This window comes from Eurytemora carolleeae, unplaced genomic scaffold (genome assembly GCF_000591075.1).
Source record: "Eurytemora carolleeae unplaced genomic scaffold, Eaff_2.0 scaffold765, whole genome shotgun sequence".
Lineage (NCBI taxonomy): Eukaryota > Metazoa > Arthropoda > Copepoda > Calanoida > Temoridae > Eurytemora > Eurytemora carolleeae.
In genome coordinates this window covers 85292-104153 of record NW_019396682.1, presented here as the reverse complement: position 1 = coordinate 104153, position 18862 = coordinate 85292, and the positions used below count along the sequence as shown (strand labels likewise).

General features: G+C 30.7%; 1 protein-coding gene across 1 annotated transcript; it reads left to right on the top strand.

The window, feature by feature from the left end:
- The first annotated feature begins 4192 nt into the window (after positions 1–4192).
- Positions 4193–18577, top strand: LOC111707330 (uncharacterized). Its single transcript, XM_023480417.1, has 7 exons — positions 4193–4273; positions 4640–4714; positions 9592–9647; positions 16562–16662; positions 17045–17097; positions 18264–18405; positions 18554–18577. Exons 2-7 carry the CDS (start codon positions 4701–4703, stop codon positions 18575–18577), a joined length of 390 nt encoding a protein of 129 aa, XP_023336185.1. The 5' UTR covers positions 4193–4273; positions 4640–4700.
- The last annotated feature ends 285 nt before the right edge of the window (positions 18578–18862 follow it).

Here is an 18862-nt window from a genome sequence, read left to right as displayed (position 1 = left end):
GAGAATAAAACTTTCAAGATTTTATCACATTTTGCAATTTTGTCATGGACTACATTATTTTAATTTGCATAGAGAATGGCAAAGAATGAGTTTTAAGATTTTATTCAGTCTTTCTTTCACTGAGATTTAAAGGTTGCAAGCTCTCAAATAAAAATCGATGAGAATTTTGCCAATTACTTCTTAATAATCTAAGCTAACAACAAGTGCTTTGTAGTGCTAAAATGTACATTAAAGGGCTACAGAAACGTATAAGTGAGTTAGAGCGGTAAAATCAAAGCTAAAAGCAAAATCAAGGCTTTGCGACCCTTTAAAGTCGACCCTGTCTTAAAAATTGATGAGACTTTTTACAAGCAGTCTGAACACTTTAAACATGCACAACTACAGTTATATAAATTACATAAAATTATATTAAATTTACGATTACACATGTAAATAATGTGCTTTAAACATGCACAACTGCAGTTATACAAATTACATAAAATTATATTAAATTTACGATTACACATGTAAATAATGTGCTTTAAACATGCACAACTGCAGTTATATGAATTACATAAAATTATAAAAATTTACAATTACAATAATGATTTTTTTCGCTCTTATGCAAAAGTCCATATTAAGGGGAGGGGAGGGGGGCTGGCTCATTTAAAGGGACTGTGGTCCTAATTTTGATTGATCCTACAGGGCGACCCGATTCAAAATATTACCCTTGAGACTTTAATCTGATCAGTCATGGTTGGATCAAACGCCGTTTTTTTTTCATTTTGAAAAGAATTTAATTCTAATAATTTGTTCTTTTTTCTGAAACAAGAAATCCGCAAGTTAGTTTGTAGGAAACCCAAAGATAAGAATTATTTCAAAAACAATTTTTTCAAAAACATCAAACTTAATCAGACAAAGCTTTTATGGAATAGTTGTGAATCAGACATGCTACTTTATCAATGGAGAGTCACTTCAAGTTACTTCACAGTCCCTTTAAAATTGAAAAGGATTGTAAATGATTTTACACCTGTTTTTAATATTCATAAAACATGCTTGCTACGGGCTAGGCTCTGGCAAAATAGAAAATCTGTGAAAATGGAAAAATTATACTGTTAAAAATTCCCTCATTGCAACATACTTTTTCTTTTTCCCCGTCATTATCCAGATCTGAAAAGAAATTTATAAAATTTTACATAGCTGAATTCATGGATTTTTTCAAGCGTACAAATTTACGCATGAGGGGGGGGTTCTAGCGTTTCTAATTCTTTCAATTCTGAACAAAGATATATTCTTTTGAAATCAATTTAACTAGCGGTTGAGTTGAGACACAGACACTTTGCAGTTTAGAATAAGAAATGAAATTTGAATTTTTTACATCGATTTTTGAGCCTTTCACTAATGGAAATACAAATAATTTTAATACTATTTGTCTTTTAAACGCTAGAATTTCGTTTGTTTAAAAAAAAACTCTTTTGCCTTAACAACTGCTGAGGAAAAAAATTGTTTTTATAATACTTTTTTTTACTCCTTAACCACAACAATTACATATTTTTAATTATTTTGTTGTCTTCAACACGTTATATAAAAAAAACCTGTATATATGTTATATAATTCTCATGAGTATCACAATATACATATCAGTTAAGGTTACACAAAACCTGACAACCTAAATATCAAGAAATAATGATTTTATCGGACTATTAGGACTTTTGTAGACTATAAGAGAAAAGCAGGGATAAGCAAACAAGGACAGAGGGACTTCGATCAGAAGGACTAATAGATTATGGAGTTAGAATTCAATAAATAAAAGCTTTATAGACAGATGATTATTTGCAGTATACATTCAGCTTTCAGAGGAGTATCACAGGGTCTTGGGCACTTCAGACAGTATTCAGAGATACAGGGAGAGAGAGAGAAAATGGCAAACTAGAGAAACTTTAGCCAGGGGTTTATATGGACCCCCCATACACCCTGCACACAAATGGAAAAGAAAAAAAACAGAACTACAACTAACATTGACGACCTGCATTAATCTTTTAACGCTGTATTAACGTGGAGAATGGAGGTTTTTTACCAGACTTTGCTACTGGCAGCATTAAATATATTCCATAATAACAAGTTATGAAAATATCCAGTAAAATTGATAAAACACATAAAATTAAAGTTAAAAAAAGTTTAAATGTAGCTTTTCCGCTAATTTAAGAGTCCAGAAACATTTAGAAAATTCTGAAACAAAGAATTGAAAATTTAAAATTTCCAGAAAATTTGAGACTCTAGGAAACTTCCAGATGATTGTGAAATTTTATGAAATTTCGAATGATTTCTTGAATAAATTGGAAATCCCAAAATAGATTCATAAAATTCTCGAGAACTTTAGTAGAAAATTTTAGGATTCCGGAAAGTATAATAGGTTCCAGAGGATTAATGAAATTAGAAAAAAGTTGATAGAATTCCAGAAACAAATAAAACAGTTCCAGAATAGATCGATAAGAGATCCCACCGAGGGGAAGTTTAATAATTAGGAAAGAAAAAGAAAGATGAACAAAAAACATGAGATCTCTTTTTTAGCTTATCTCTTTAACCCTTTTTCTTTTCCAAGATCAATGGAAAAAGATAGTCCGCTTCTGGTATTTTCTCTCCTTAAATCAAAAATAAAATTGGGTTCCAGATTCACCTTCCAGATATATATACAGGTACACACGGAGTCCATATAGATTTTCTCACATACATTTTACCCAAGGAATTTAAATCGTTACCGTTATCAGTTTGCACATGGATTCGTCCCCGAGATTAACATTATCCTGATAGATTCAAGAATTTCTTCATTTCCTTCCATTCGTTACCCTCCATATTCCATTCTCAGTTCCTTCTTGTGCTGGCACTTATTAAAAATAATTAAAAAATATATATATTTAAAATAAGAATTATATAAATAAAAGCTTAATAGATATATAATGATTTAAAATAAGAATTATATAAATAAGAGCTTAATAGATATATAATGATTTGAAAATTATAATCATAGAATTAAAAGCTTAATAGATATATGATTATTTGAAAATAGAATTATCTATACAAAAGCTTAATAGATATATAATTATTTGAAAATAGAATTTTCTAAATAAAGTTTGATAGATTTATAATGTTCTAATACCTCTACTGGATTTGAATTCTGATGAAACTAGAACTTCAATCCAAAACTTGAATATTGGCAGCAAGCGACCTTATATACAACTAACTTATTAAATTAATATTCAGTATTTACAAAGTAATATCAGTAATAGTGAGAAGTTCATTTTATGCAGTTAATTAATGGATAAGAATTCAAAGAATAAATTCTCTTGTTTTCAGTTTTTCCAGAAAATAAATAGCTTTATTTTGTTTCTTTTGCTTTTAAAAAAAAGTTGAAAATCTAAAATATTTCATGAAATTAATTTTTGTTTAAAGGAACTGTAGATGTAATTTTAAGAGTGGAATGGCCGATTCAGAATGGCGTCCTTAAACCTTTGTCTAATCTAGGAAAACGGAATTTAAAAAACACGTTTTTAATGGAAAAAAATATTTAGAGTTAACAAGACAAATTTCTCATATGTGGACACTAAGAACTATTGCTTGGTCCCAGAGGGGCTCTATGGGACAAGATGTATCTAAATTAAATTTTGATGGCATTACACGGGCAGCTGTAGTACGTTTGAATTTCCGAGCCGGGTGAACCTTTCCGGCCCCAATTTGTACTGTATCTAGCTCTATGGACAGGACTAGCCGGTGCAACAAGGTTGACGCGGTCAGACTTTATGCTTTATATTAGGTTGAATTTACTTTTAAAGCAGAGGTGCGTGATTAAACCTCTTTGTGCAAATGTAACTGAACTTACTCTTATGATTGAAATCTAAGAAATAAATTGCATTTCTGATTAGAACAATCTAATTTCATGATACAATAAGAACCGGAAAACTCCAGAATAGGAAGACGACTTTTAGATCCAAGTTATGACTTTAAATAGTTCAAAGTAATAAGTAATAAGTAATAAGTAATAAGTAATAAGTAATAAGTAATAAGTAATAAGTAAATAGTCAAACAATTTTTTTAACACCATTAACTAAACTTAAGTTTTGCTTTAATGTCTTCTTACTAATCCAAAGTTTTCTGATTCTAACTGTGTTAAAATAAATTCAGAAATTGTATGGTTGGTCAATATTGTTAGATAATTCTTGAACATTATAGAATAAAATGAAAAAATGAAACTTTTGTTCAGTTGAAAACTGACCCTGTTACCTCCCCCTTACTCCAGGTAGAAAAAAAGCTGATTTAAAGGGACTGTTCACCTATAAATTGAAAATAGAAAAAACAATTCTCGAATTATTAGAGAACAACTGAGATATCCGTGAGGACCAGAATAATCGATACTTCCTGTAAAATAAAAAGTCTCTGAAAATTTTGTTGATTTCATAAAAATAATACTTGGTTTACTTTGGAAATATGTTTAAAATTTACGAATGCAAAAAAAGAATTAGTTTGAAATCTATTTATTTATTTATTATTTATGTATTTACTGCACATATTAAAATGTTGCCCTATTCAACATTACAGAAGACTATTCTTACAAATTAAAATTTAAAAATTAAACATTTCCCTTTCTAATTTAGTTGTTTCTTAGAGAAAAAATGTGAGAATTGATCCAAGGATGAATCTAGAAGTTTAAACAATGCTGGGCTCTCATGGAATTGTTTAGGAAAATCAGAATTAAAAAGTTAAAATTTGAAAAATCAGACTCGTTTAAGTTTGGCATTAGACATTTGTTTAAGATACAGTGGGGCCCATCTAACTTTGGAATAGGAAGATTACATTCAGGCTCAAGTTATTAATTCAACTAGCATGAGCCAGAAGCACAGCAATTGTGCAGTATATACAGACCCACACTCCTGTTTGCAGAGTCCATTAGCGCCTGAGCCAATCAGGGTTCAGACATGTGTTTGTTGTCTATTCTGAACCAATAGAAATAGTATAGCGCGCGGTAACATCTATTTTTCTTTCTATCTCATTATCTAATTAGAGTTATATGAATCCTTCAGTCGGCGCTATCAGTAAATGGAAATATTTACTTGTACTGAAACTATGGTGGCCATTTCCCTTGGTATCTTGATTTTCCATCTATGTACAGTTATATTATTTGTAACATAAATTTATATGAAAGGGCTTTATATGTCGTCTTCCCTGTCCACATTTTTATGGGTCTTACTGTCATGCATTGTACAAAAGGGAACACCCAAAAAACTATTATTTGTTAATGTTAATTCTCAAATTGTTGTTTGACCAGCTATTTATTTGATAAATAATCTTTTATGTACTATTAATATAATTTCTGTAGCTTACAAACTAAAGTTTGGTTTGGCCCAAAATTCGGGGCTGGCAATGTCTCTCCAGTGAATGATTAAACTGGAGTTTAAACTTGTTTTAAACTTTTGGAATTCTCAATTTAGGTTGTTATGAATCAAAAAGAGAAATTTGTCTAAATTTGATCAATTTATCTAACTTGAATGTCGGGTAGGGGGGGGGGGCGGGTTGTCAGGTTGTCAGGGAAATGATAAAGACAAAAATAATTTTGTTAAAACTTTGTTTTATGTATAAACAGATGTTACACTTTCCAAGGAATAGCTTGGGATATTTTCATACAGTGTTTCCCGAGTAAAGTGGAACAAATCATAAATATTAAAGAGATTGTATTTCAAGTGACCCTCCATACAAAGATAAAATTTTTTAACGAAACCCTTGAAACCTTGTTTGTGTTTATTTCTCCTAATTTCTCCATTGTTCTTATAAGCAAGAAATGCGCAAGTCACTTTAGCAGAGAACCCACAAATGAAAATAAACAGTTTAAATAAAAAATATGGATATCTAATTCATACTTTATTAGACAAAGCGTTTAAGGGTACTCTTGTAAATCGGGCATCGCCATCTTTGCATGAAGTGTCACTTGAAATTACACACACAGTCCCTTTAAGTATTTCGTTTTTCAAAAACATTGGCCTTTTATATCAATATATTTAAGGGAATACTGTTGCATATTTTAAAATATTTAACCACATTTTACACCATTGAATATAAAGAATACAGAAATATTTTCATCCATTTTTACATGTTTACATTACGCTGGGTGTACACTATACAGTACTGTACAGTAATAACTGTTTTAATTTTGAGAAGAGTTGACATAAGCAATTATCGTCAAATATAATTTTTTTACATTTTGTAAAAAAAATTATGTTGAAAGTTTTATTTTATTTTTTATAAGCCATAAAACTGTAATACAAATTTTGCGTCCTACACATAATTCATATGTCACATACATTTCTTACATTCAAGGTGTGGGGGGGGGGGGGGATAAAGAATTTATGTTTTATCCAGTACAGTTCTGATGAAAAACGATGTTTTCCAGTTTAAGCAGCATAATCATCATTTGTAATTGTACCATATACTTTACACTGCACCAAACTTCAACATTTTGGTGCATAGAGGTGGGGGGGGGGGCGAACTATACAAAATACTATATTTGAGGTATATTTGAAATTTAATAAAAGTATTGCTGACACAAGAAAACTTGGAAAGCCTTTTTCAATATTTTAAGATTATTTTTCTCGATAGATCTAAAATATCTATTTATGTCAATTGCAATGGGTATTATTAACTGCGAGAAAGTTTTTGCCGGGATTTTTACTTTTTAAAGTTTGTTTGAGATTAAAATTAAAGTATTTTCACACTGAAAAAAAATTACTCTAAACTCACTTCATAATATATTTTAAAATATCTGCAAAGAAGAATTGATCATTAAACAATACTCTAAAATTCTGTCAATAAAACATAAAAATCTTTAGATTTTTGTTATCATCAAAAGAAAAAAACAGATAAAAAATTTTGTATTCAATTTGTTTTAATCTAAATTTTAAATTTTTAGTTTTATATAAGAAATAAGTTAAACTGTTGTAATTAGTCCATTGTTTATAATAATTATATTTAATTTCCATTACGCCCACTTCAGTTCTGAATGCAAACTTATCATCAAAAATAACAGGATAAACGAGATTAATCACATTTTGATGTTGAACATTAGGTTCCGTCGATTTTTTAAAAATATTTTAATAAAGAAAATATAAAATTAAATCTCCCTTTATCCTGTTATCTGTTATCTACTAAAATTAAATTGTTATTAATTCTACATGCTCAACCTTTCATTGAAAAAAAATTACGAACCAAAATTCCTTTAGAAATATGAAAAGACACAAACATAGACCTCCATTTTGTCTTGAAAATTCGGCCTTTTGTTTTTAAATATTTGTTTTGATTGTCTTGAGTAATCCTAAAAAATCTTAATATTAAGGTATGCATCAATGTTGGTTGTGTTTCTTGATCAAAAAGTTACAAAAAAATTATAGATCAACATTCTCTATAGCACAGTAGGACGCACCTACCAAGCACTAACAATTGGGACGCACAACATCCTTACATAAATACATACAGGGTTACAACTAAGGATAAAACTTCAAAGAAGATTGCACGGAATTTAATCCGCCTTTTTCCATATATTCAGCTGTTGTTTCTTTCTTTGCCAAATCATTAAATACGCCATTTAAAGTCTACGATCAAAGTATTAAATCTTAAAGGCGTCAAATCTGAAGAGTTTAAAGTCAACCACAACAATTTCTCGTCCGAGCCACATTCTCCTCATTTTCTCGTCCGAGCCACCTCGAAATCCTCTCCTTTCAATATTATTATTTTCAAATGTCTGATCCTCCATGATAAATCTATCTTTTAACAATCGGGCTACGTTAGGGAAAAAATGAAATATGGAATTTTTAAATCTAATAAAATATTTACCATTTTATAGCGCATTTTACATATTCCTGGTATAGAATGCCGCAAAGAATCCCTAGGTTATAGAAATTCAATCTATTTTGTTAATTAAAGGAAAAATCATTTTTCCGGATGGTTCCATGTGGAAACTGATAGGCAGAAGTATGCCAAATGTCTGGCTAGTAATTTTATATTTTAATTTATATATTTTAATTCTGGAGGCATAAGAGATTTAAGTTTTACCTAAATAAAGTTAAACATCATTCTCATGGGTTTGAAGATACTTTAGTTCATCCAAATATTTTGCCCTAACGTGGCCAGATTAAAAAAATCGTCAAGAATTGAAAATTTTATACACACAATAATCGAAAGATGAGGATTCCAAGGTGGCTCGGCGAGAAAATGAAGAGAATGTTGCTCGGACGAGAATTTGTTGTGGCTGGCCTTCCTTCCCTCACCCACATAGGATGAGACTTTAATGACAAACTAAAAATCCTAAGATTTGAAGGTTATTATTAGGTTGTTTGATTTAAAAATTAATTTGTCTTTTAAGGATCTATTAAATGATATAGGGAAAAAATAAGAAACTAAAAAAACTCGGCGAACCCTTAATGAACAAGTTAAGTCTGAATAATTTCCGGACAGTCGTCCTTAAAATCTCATCTTTTGAGGATAATCCTGTACATTGCAGCTTAATTAACATAACAGAGTCCAAAACTAAAGAACGAAAAGTTTTGACTTAAATTTTAAGTTCATGGTTAAATGCCACTTCTGGCTTAATTTAAACCTGAACTTTGACCGTGAGGTTAAATATTTAACCCTGTGGTTAAATATTTAACTCGCCGAAATCGACGAGTTAAAATCTAAACACAGGGTTAAAATCTTGAAATCCTGCATTTTCCCTATTTGTCTATTATTCAATCATCATTCAGCTGAGAAAGTGGCATTCAACTTTACGATATATTTAAAAGTGAAAACCTTGTTAAAGAAAATTCACGTTTTAGATAAATTAATTTTTGCATGTAAACCCAAAAAACGGTTGTAACTCGAAATATGTTTTGTTTTCGGTTACGTAATAACAGCTGATCAGCGATGGTTATGTAATATTCTCCGTAAATCCTTTTCTCTGATTGGGTCAAATTCTTCCCGGGAAATTCAAATTTAAAATTGAGAAAGTTTAATATTTAAGTAGTTATTCATTATTTTACAGAACTTTTAACCTCGAACTTAAAATTCGCGCATTCTTTAGTTTTAGACTCAGTACATTGCAGCTTAATTAAGTATTTAATAATTAAAACATTTTAAAAATCTGTTTTTGTTTGTTATGGTTATGTTTTGAAAATCTGGTTTGGTTTGGTTTGGTTAATATTTTGAAAATCTGGTTTGGTTTGGTTTGGATAATGTTTTGTAAATCTGGTTTGGTATGGTTAATGTTTTGAAAATCTGTTTTGGTTTGTTATGGTTAATGTTTTCAAAATCTATTTTGGATTGGTTTGGTTAATGTTTTGAAAATCTGGTTTTGTTTGTCATAGTTATTGTTTAGAAAATCTGGTTTTGTTTGTTGTTAATGTTTTGAAAAAATGGTTTGGTTTGGCGTGGATAATGTTTTGAAAATCTGGTTTGGTATGGTTAATGTTTTGAAAATCTGGTTTGGTGTGGTTTGATTAATGTTTTGAAAATCTGGTTTGGTTTGGTTAATGTTTTGAAAATCTGGTTTGGTTTGGTTAATGTTTTAAAAATCTGGTTTGGTTTGGTTTGCAGATCTTCTCTTCTTCTTCTACCTCTCCTCTCCTCTAACCTAGGCTGGAGAGACAAAGGTAAATATTCTAGACAGAAAACAACTTTCTCGTGTTTTTTTTAATCTGGGGGAGGGGGAAGCGCCTCCCCCCGGATTAAATGTAGAAATCAAACGTTAAATATGATTCAGTTGCTGAATAAAGGTTAACAAATTTTATATGTCCATTTTATGTTAAAGTGGCATGTCCGATGCACAATGGTTCCTCATATATGTTTATTTGTTCAAGGACGCAACAGATATCGTTATCTTTGTAGCTTAAGATTTGATTATTTTCAATTATGGTTTCTTTTTACCGAGTTCTTTTTACACATCTGTGGTTCTATACATGGTTCTGGCAGTTGACTAAGGAAATTACAAGAAAGAGAGAGATTAGTATATATTTTAGGGTCAGGTTAGGTTAAGACACTTTCTGGGCCGAACGCTGCGGCAAGGACAGGCTAGGGCACTGAGCGCCGCGGCTAGAACAGGCTCTTTTTTATCTTGTGATTCAACACGAAATTCTCACGTAACTTCCATGGGCTTCTACACACGGTTCTTTTCAGGCGTTTAGAACAATTTATTTATTATCTCCTATTTTCAATTACTTTAATTGCCGAGACATATTAATTCTTCTTTGATCATATAAAACAAAGATATTATGAAGAGTATCATTAATCTAAATAATAAAAATCTTTTCAGGCTAAAAATTGGTTTATATTTCTTAATCCTTGTTTGATCAATGATCATGTGATAAAGGAGATATCCTTATGTATATTTATCTATAACTGAAAATTGATTATTTTTTCAACAAAGCACTAAATAAACGGTAAAAAATTGCAAGTCACTTATACAGAGAAACCAGACGTAAAAATAATCTATTTTCATGTGGATAGATATTTATATGGATATCTCATTCATCACATGATCATGGATCACACAGAAGTTAAGAAGGTTTAATTTCATCAGACATCTCCATAAATTGAGTGTAACTAAAAAGACCTCTGCAGTCGGTTTAAATAAAAAAAATTTTCATAAACATAATTTTTTTCTCTAAAATCTTTTAAGTGTGATTTGAAAGCCTAGAATTTAAGCAACATTCTTACAGGCTCACTACGATCTAGGGATCTTTCATTCACTAAACTCATGGGAAGAAATAGAATCTTTGCCACCAACTCGAATTTTCTAATGTCTTTGCAAACAAACTTATATTATATATGATCCGACAGAATACATAGTTTGAAACATCTGTCCTAGCCTGTGCTTAAAAACAAGGCAAATCCTCCCGAATGCATAATAATTCATAAATAATAATTCATAAATAATAATTGTGGTGTTGCCCTGTGATTTAAACCATCTGTGAACCCCTGCCCGGCCACCTCCACCCTGCTCATCATCATGGTGTACTCTAGCCCTTCCACCCCCATCGTATTAGAGTTTATTTACAGGGGGGGGAGGGGCACCTAAAACAGATCCGAGCTAATTAGCTCAATTTTTATACACGGTATTTTTATTGCTGTAATATTACGGTTTCTAAAGAAATGTATAATTAAATTGAATATTTTAAATTCTTACTATAATCTTAGATTACAGAGTGCAAATACACACGTACTTAAAGTAAAGTAAAGTTTTATAATTACTATGTCATTTACAACCTGATGATGTAAACCTTTGATATTTAAAACTTATATTAATTGATCTAACAGAATTCATAGTTTGAAAAATTTCAGGTCTACGACATTGGGTTGTAAAGATACATACAGGGTTTTAGCAAATTAGAGTTTGCGGCCAAGACTCAGTTCCTTTGGAAATTTTTGGGACCTCCTGCTTCACCCAGATGAGGCCATGAGCCTCCTCTATGCAGACACGAGCCTCCTAGAGTTTCTAGGCAGAGCGAGAGCCTCCACTATGCAGATCAAGCCTCCGATATGCAGACCGTGCCTCAGCTTTTTTAAATCTTGGTTTTTATGTTTTTACACATATCTTATGTAGAAAGAAGATATTTGGAGAAATATTTCTGGAGTAAACTTAGTTTGTTTTGTTGTAATCTTTGATTTAAACAATACTTTTTTTAAAAAATGTCAAGATATAAATAAATGATACAAATTTTCTTGATTTAATTTGAACTACAAATAAAGGTATAGCTTAAACCAAAGATTATAAAACATGAAAAGAAATTCAATTCAAATTTCTTTCTCTAAATATGTTCCTTTTTGTGTAAAAGATGTTTAAAGTTTTATATACCTCTTTATTAGTCATAATTAGGTACTATTTATGATAATTAATAAACACTTCTCATCTTTGAGAAACCTCTAATGCAAATATGTAAAAAATTTGTAAAGAACTCTTTTCTTTAAACTTAAAACCTAAGTTTAAAAAAACCTCATGTATTACAAAGGCACATTTTGATGTATTGTGCATGCTCATTACTGCATAGCAGAGGCTCGGTCTGCCTAGCAAATCTGGGAGGCTCATGTCTGCATAGCGGAGGCTCAAGGAGTCCGGGGGTTCCCTTCCTTCCCAGATATCTGAACGATCCCTTTAATACTTTAATATTATGTTTTCCCATCTGCTATTTGTTCCAACTGTTCTAGAGATAAACTTGCAAATTCTCAAACATATTTCCTTTCCAATATTGTAAACTAAACAGGAGGGGGAAGGGGGGGGCACAGAGGGGTTTTACACAAACCTAAGACGAAGAATTTACTCTTGGCGTGCTTGCAAAGCCCTAGAATCTTTGCTCAATGGTCTTTAGAATCTATTTATATATCTAAATTATCCTGATCCAATGGTATTTCGTGTTAAAAAGGTATAAAGTATATAATATGTCAATGGTTTTTTTGACACAGTACACAATGACCTCTACAAATGGGAAATGATAGGAACGGAGAAATTAATTATGATTTGAAATCATTTGTAATCAATACAAGCCACTTAATACAATGTTTGTAAATGCTGTGAAATTCGTATACATTTATTTTGTCCATTCTCATCATAAAACACAAGACATATTATTTTAAGAAGAGGATAATGATAAAATCCTCAATTAAAGTTATTCAATCAGGGTATGGCCACCCCACGGTAAACTAGGGGTCTTGGTTAAAAGTCAGTAACTTTGTAACCCATTTTTATTTTTTACCAGTTAAATGAAGATTTTGAGTTTTTTGTTGGACTATTAATTTCAAATACGCTATTTTTGACAGATTTTGATCGAAAACTATAAATATGTTTATTCCTAGACAGGATGTAATTCGTTGTCGTTGGTTTTACGTGACCATGGGCTAGCGGAGATCATAAGCCGGAAATCAGTGTTCGATCCGAAGATTTAAAACACAGAAGTAGTGACTTCTGGTTACGCTAAAATTAGGATTTCCAACTCAAGTGGACTTTACTTGCGCGCAATTGCGGGATCTGTAATTTCCGCGCAATTCCGTGCAATTTCGCGCAGTCTGCGCAATTCCGCACAATTTCGCGCAATATGAAAACAATTGCGCACAATTCCGCACAGTTGCGCGCAATTCCGCGCAATTCCGTGCAATTCCGCATTTCCGATTGGAAAACCTGGCTAAAAATTTGGATTAGAAAGTCTGTATTTTTTTTTGAACAATTCCGTTACAAACCTTTACAATAAAACTGAATTCAATTTTTAAAACTTTTCATTTTTTTCCTGTAAAAATGTTTTTATCTTTTAAAAGTTTTCTATGTTATAAAAGAAGTTAGTGAAACGTTATATCACAGCTGTCCTCAAAGTTTGAAAAGATAATTCAGAAACCCTGTTTTATTTTCTTTTACTGTCTTTTTACTCTTTTATTGTTGAAATAAATTAACTGAAATACAACAGAGATAGGGTTACAGAAAATAAAAAATAGAATAACATTTAAAGCATTTTCTTATTTTTCAAATTCAAAATTAGATTTACAAAAAAAAACATCGTGTATACAATATAGGCAAAAGTGCAAAAATGTTACATTGATAAAAATGCATAAAAAATGTAGGTTTCTGTTTGATCCTTTAGTAAATATATTCAAAACTATTTGTATTATGCAATTGGTCAGTGAAACAAATATTTTTTATTATTTTATAGAAAAATGTATTTTTTTATTTTTTTATTCTTATTAGTGTGCTGTATAGCTGTAAGGACGCCATTTTGTTTTAAACGGACTGTGTAGAGTGAGTTTAGGCGTAATATCAAGGAAATCTTTATTTAAAGAGTGATGGCCTATCCGATTCACATCGGTACCCTTTAAATATATCCTTCAATCATCTTCTTTGAGAAAATTATTATTATTACAGATTTCTGCTTAAGAAACAATGGACAAATTTGTTTAAGCTAGAAGAACGACGATATCCCGCACATTATTGATAAGATAAAGCTTTAAAGGATACCCTTGTTAATCGGACATGACTCTCCTTTGAAATTCCAACCATTCGAAATAAAATATCCTTTCAAGAAGGCAAAGATGGATCATGTGGAATGCATAAGAGAAAAATTTATATTTTAGTTAAAGTTAAAGGGACCGTTCACTTATTTGGGTAATTTCATAATAAACTAATTAGCCTATTAGCTATTCATTAGTATTAGTCTTACTTTTGAAAGAAATTTATGAACGGAGAAAAAGCCGATTTATCCTCTAGAATTCCTGCGGTAAGGTTTGATACCTGTGAATATACTTTATTTAAAAATAATTTTGAAAAAAAATTAAAGATATTTACAATTAACTATTAGCTGGATACTACAATGAAATTAAATATTTGAAAATTTTTTTTTATCCTAGACTATGACAAAAAAGCGTCAAATAGTGTAAATAAAAAGGAATCATAACTTTTGCACTGGAATTTTGAATGATAAATCGGCTTTTTCTCAGGCCACAGTTGTCTTTGAAAAGTAAGGCTAACACCAATGATACCTAATAGGCTATTTAGTTTACCCGCAAATTACCCAAATAAGTGAACGGTCCCTTTAATGCACAATAAAAGGGATTATCCATGAAATAGGGAGTTTTGGAGTGTTTTGTGGGGGGAGGTGCCACTTGTGTTATGCGAATGGGATATAAAAAAGTGGCAGAGGGGGCATTTATTGATGTCCCCAGGCCCCCTGATTCCATCTTCTTTATTGTCAGCGGAGAGAAATTTATCAAAGAGATGACAGTCCTTGCATTTCAGGAAAAAAACTTTTCAAAATAAATTTAGAAAAGAATTGAAAGAAAACTGAAATTGGATTTTTACAAAAGTTGCAAAATAAAAAAAGCAATTTTTGTCTGCAGCATGGCTAGTTCTATTTTTGAGTAGTCATTTCTGCATGCCTAACGTTCATTCAAGGCATAGAAGTCATTCAAAATTTTATAAATAAAAAAATTAGCCAATAAAAAAATATGATCAACTAATAACAAACATCTAAACTAAAAAGAATTGATACTTCCAAAATTTACATATTTGTAGAAAATTGCAAAAACTTTAAAAATTTTATACATTTATTTCTTTTCTTGGCAAATGCTGTGCAAATTTCAAACTGAATTATTCAAAATGGTTTCAGAAGTTTTAGTTTATTTATGTTGGTATATAGTGATAAGCAATTTAAGATAAGAGTATTTAAAAAAATGGTTTCGTCGAACAGAAGCAAACAAAATATTCTCTAGATATTCTCTAGATATGTTTACACTTTGCTTTTACCGTCAAAAAGGCTGAACCACTGGACCCCAGGGAAGGTTAAGGATGCTCAGAATTTCAAACATTTTTCTACAACAAACGTTATATTTATTTTACAAAAAATTTTGTAAATCCACGAAAAAATATGATGAAATCTGCGAAGAGAAAATGTTAACAGATAAAGCCACAATTTAAGATTTAAATAGAAGATGGCCGCTAAGCGTCTTAAAAGCCTAGTTTTGTAAATTGTATGTAGATATTTCAAAAAATGTTTTCATTTTTAAACTAAAAAGATGCCTAAACATACACATACTATAATGGTTGCAGGGGCGGATACAGGATTTAAGTGAGGGGGGGGTTGGCGCCCATACAAATTCAGAAAATTGCAACATACAACTTAGACCGTAAAAAATCCATTTAATTTCAAACAAATCATTCAGATAGTACAACCTATTTATTTTTTTAGAAAACGTTTTATCTGATTTCGAAAAATGTGAGTGGTCCGCTGCATTCTTTGATAGCGCAAGCCGCAAGAGAAATAATCATATTCAAAACAAATTAATTAAAAAATATTATAAGATATAAACTATATAAAAATGTGGCGAAAGATAATCGATGACTATAGGTTGTAATATCTGAATAATTTGTTTGAAATTAAATTGATTTTTTACGGTCTAAGTTGTATGTTGCAATTTTCTGAATTTGTATGGGCGCCAAGTTGATCGGTATGAGACACGTCTTTAACAATTTTCTCCTTATAGACGCAACAGATAGAAGTAAGATTAGTAGCGATCAAAAGCGCCTTTTTATCGCATTAAGCCTATACCCCCTTTCATGTTTTGCGAACACTCCCTTTAAAGGACTCAAAAAGAGTCAAAATTAATGAATAAAGACTAAAAAACTAGATTTTAAAACTTTTCACACATTATAGTTTATTAAGACAGTTATTTTTCCTGTTTTGCACTAGGGTTTCTTTCCCTTAAGCATGCTATTGAGAAGCTAGTCTGAAAATAGGAACAAAAAATTCCAAATTCAGGGGGGGGCTACGCCCCTCCCTGAATCTGTCAGGGGGTGGCGAATGTCCCCCCCCCTCCCCTGTATCCGCCCCCGCAGGGTTTTCCACAAAGGATAAGATTTTAGAGAAAACTGAAATAGATACCCTTCAGTCTGCCTTTTTATAAATAATGGTTACCTTTGCCGTAAAAAAAAAACATTGTTTTTTCCTTTAATAACATCTTCAAACTTCTTTACGTAATTCTGAAAATGATGTAAACAAAAACTTTCATTTTTGTCCAATTTTTATCATTTTAGGAGAGAACACAGTAGAGACTCAAGTCCCTATGTACGTAATCGAGGGTCAGAGTGTACACATGTACTGTATTTTCACACACAAATCATTCTACACGCTGAAGGTAAAACTTAACTGTTCTTGTTAATGTTTACATTGTACCATGACGTATTTTGACAGTTTCATTTTAAATAGACATAAGAATTGATAAACAATCTTAGAAATTGTAAACAAACATGTTATCCCAGAACTGGAGTATACTATATTTTGTTAACAAATTTTCATAATGTACCATATATCTATATTTTTATATATTTACATATGTTTATATATGTTACCAAATGACTGGAAAAATATATTTTTCCCCCCAAAATCCTAAATTTTTTTTTAATACAAAAATTTTCTGTCTTAAAATTTTGAATTTATTTTTCCAACGTGTTTTTAAAATTAAAAAGTTATATATAATGCGGCAATATTCTAACTCTTTTTTGAATTTGTTTTTCTAGTGGTTCATGAACGATACTGAAATATACAGACTAACCCCAGAAGCATATCAAAGGAAAACACATTTAATCAAGACTGAGATCTTTTTTATCTACTTAATCAATTAATCAATAAATATCCCTTAAAAACTTTATTTTTTGGTCTTCATGGCATTAAGAATTTTAGTCTATTTATAGTGTAAATTATAATTTTTTTATTCATATTTTTAGTGTAAATTATATTTTTTTTGTTCATATTCAGTAATAAAAATTGTAATAAATTGAAATATTAAATTTTACTTTTCAAAAGATTGTTACCGCCCTTGGCTACTTTCTGCATTTAATCTTAATGCATTTAGCACTTTAATCATATATATATCTACTCCTTTTCGATGCATTTGCACAAGATGCACTGCGTGGCCCAATAGCAATTTGAAAGCCAATATCTATGTGCATTTAAGATGGTTGTTTTGAAAAAGTTAAAAAAAATAAGAATGATACTTTTCTAAATTAATGAAGAACTTTATAAATCTTTAAAGCACGCACCTCTGCCCCTTTAGTAAAAGTAAATTCAACTTATATGAAGTATTAAGTCTGACCGCGTCAACCTTGTTGCACGGGCTAGTCCTGTCTATAGAGCTACTGGGACCGGAAAGGTTAACCCGGCTCGAAAATTCAAATGTACTACGACTGACGTTAAAGGGATTGTAATTTTTAATGTTAAATGCAAAGATGACAATGCCTTGAAACCCTTCTCTGATCAATAATGTGGAAGATATTGTAGTTTTTCAAGGTTTAAGAAAACATGACAGTTAAAATATCGTTATTAAAGTCTCATCTTTTGTGGGTAATCCTTATGTATATATATTCTATATCCGTGCTATAAATTGCATCGTGAACAGTTCAATAATAGGATATATAAATCCTATTCACACAGAACACATACAGAGATAAAATAGAAGAAAGATTTTTCACAGTTTAGAATATTATATTTATCAAAAAATAGATTCAAAAAATTCCGCTCTGATAAAAGTGTTAATTTGACCTTTTAATTTGCAGCTTTTACTTGCTTCGATCCCCCCCCCCCAAGACTTTTTTCAATGAGAACAATTCATTTTAAGTATTTCAAAAATTCAGAAAAAGCAAAAACAATCAAAATGTCAATGTTAATTCATAAAAGATTGTTCAAATTCAAATGCTATTTAACAATAATCAAAGTTTAATAAATGTAAACTTGGTGCAGAGAGAATCAAAGGATGATATTCAATCAGAAAATGGTTCAAGTATTGGCCAAAGGATGGAAGGGGCTTTATGGATGGAAGGGAGCGGGGAGTGATCGAGAAGTTATGAAAGGAAATCTAGACATTGTACTTGTAGGGATGTTGGTTTGTTTGTTTGTAACGACTTTGTATCATATTTTTTTGTGGGACCTCAATTGACCCCAAAGAAGGTTTTTATTTTTATTTTGGAAACCCACCAATTCAACCAGAGAAAATACACGAAATCCTAAAAATTATTGTTCTTGGTTTCTAGATGAAACTTTATTCGACAGAATGATTAGGTATAATTAAAGCGACATTACTGTTACGACTTTGTGACCTTTAGCTCCTTTAGTTTTGAAATTACGCACACAAGTATGAGAAAAGCAACTTTAACCGGTTACATACGGTGGTAGGCGATTATATCAATAAAACGAAGACGACTTTTTATTTAAGTTTCAATTGTTAACAAGCCTTTTGCGAATTACAAGTTTACAAGTTCGCAAAGACAATTAGCTTTGTTTTCATGTTTTTATGTATCCCATAACCATGCTGTTAAAAAGCTTTACATAAACTAAAATTG

What these genes read in the sequence shown, in the direction of transcription:
- LOC111707330 (XM_023480417.1), top strand. An exon ending in CCTAGGCTGGAGAGACAAAG is followed by an intron (nt 9,648 to 16,561) that starts GTAAATATTCTA and finishes TTATCATTTTAG; the next exon opens with GAGAGAACACAGTAGAGACT. An exon ending in TTGTACTTGTAGGGATGTTG is followed by an intron (nt 18,406 to 18,553) that starts GTTTGTTTGTTT and finishes CTTGGTTTCTAG; the next exon opens with ATGAAACTTTATTCGACAGA.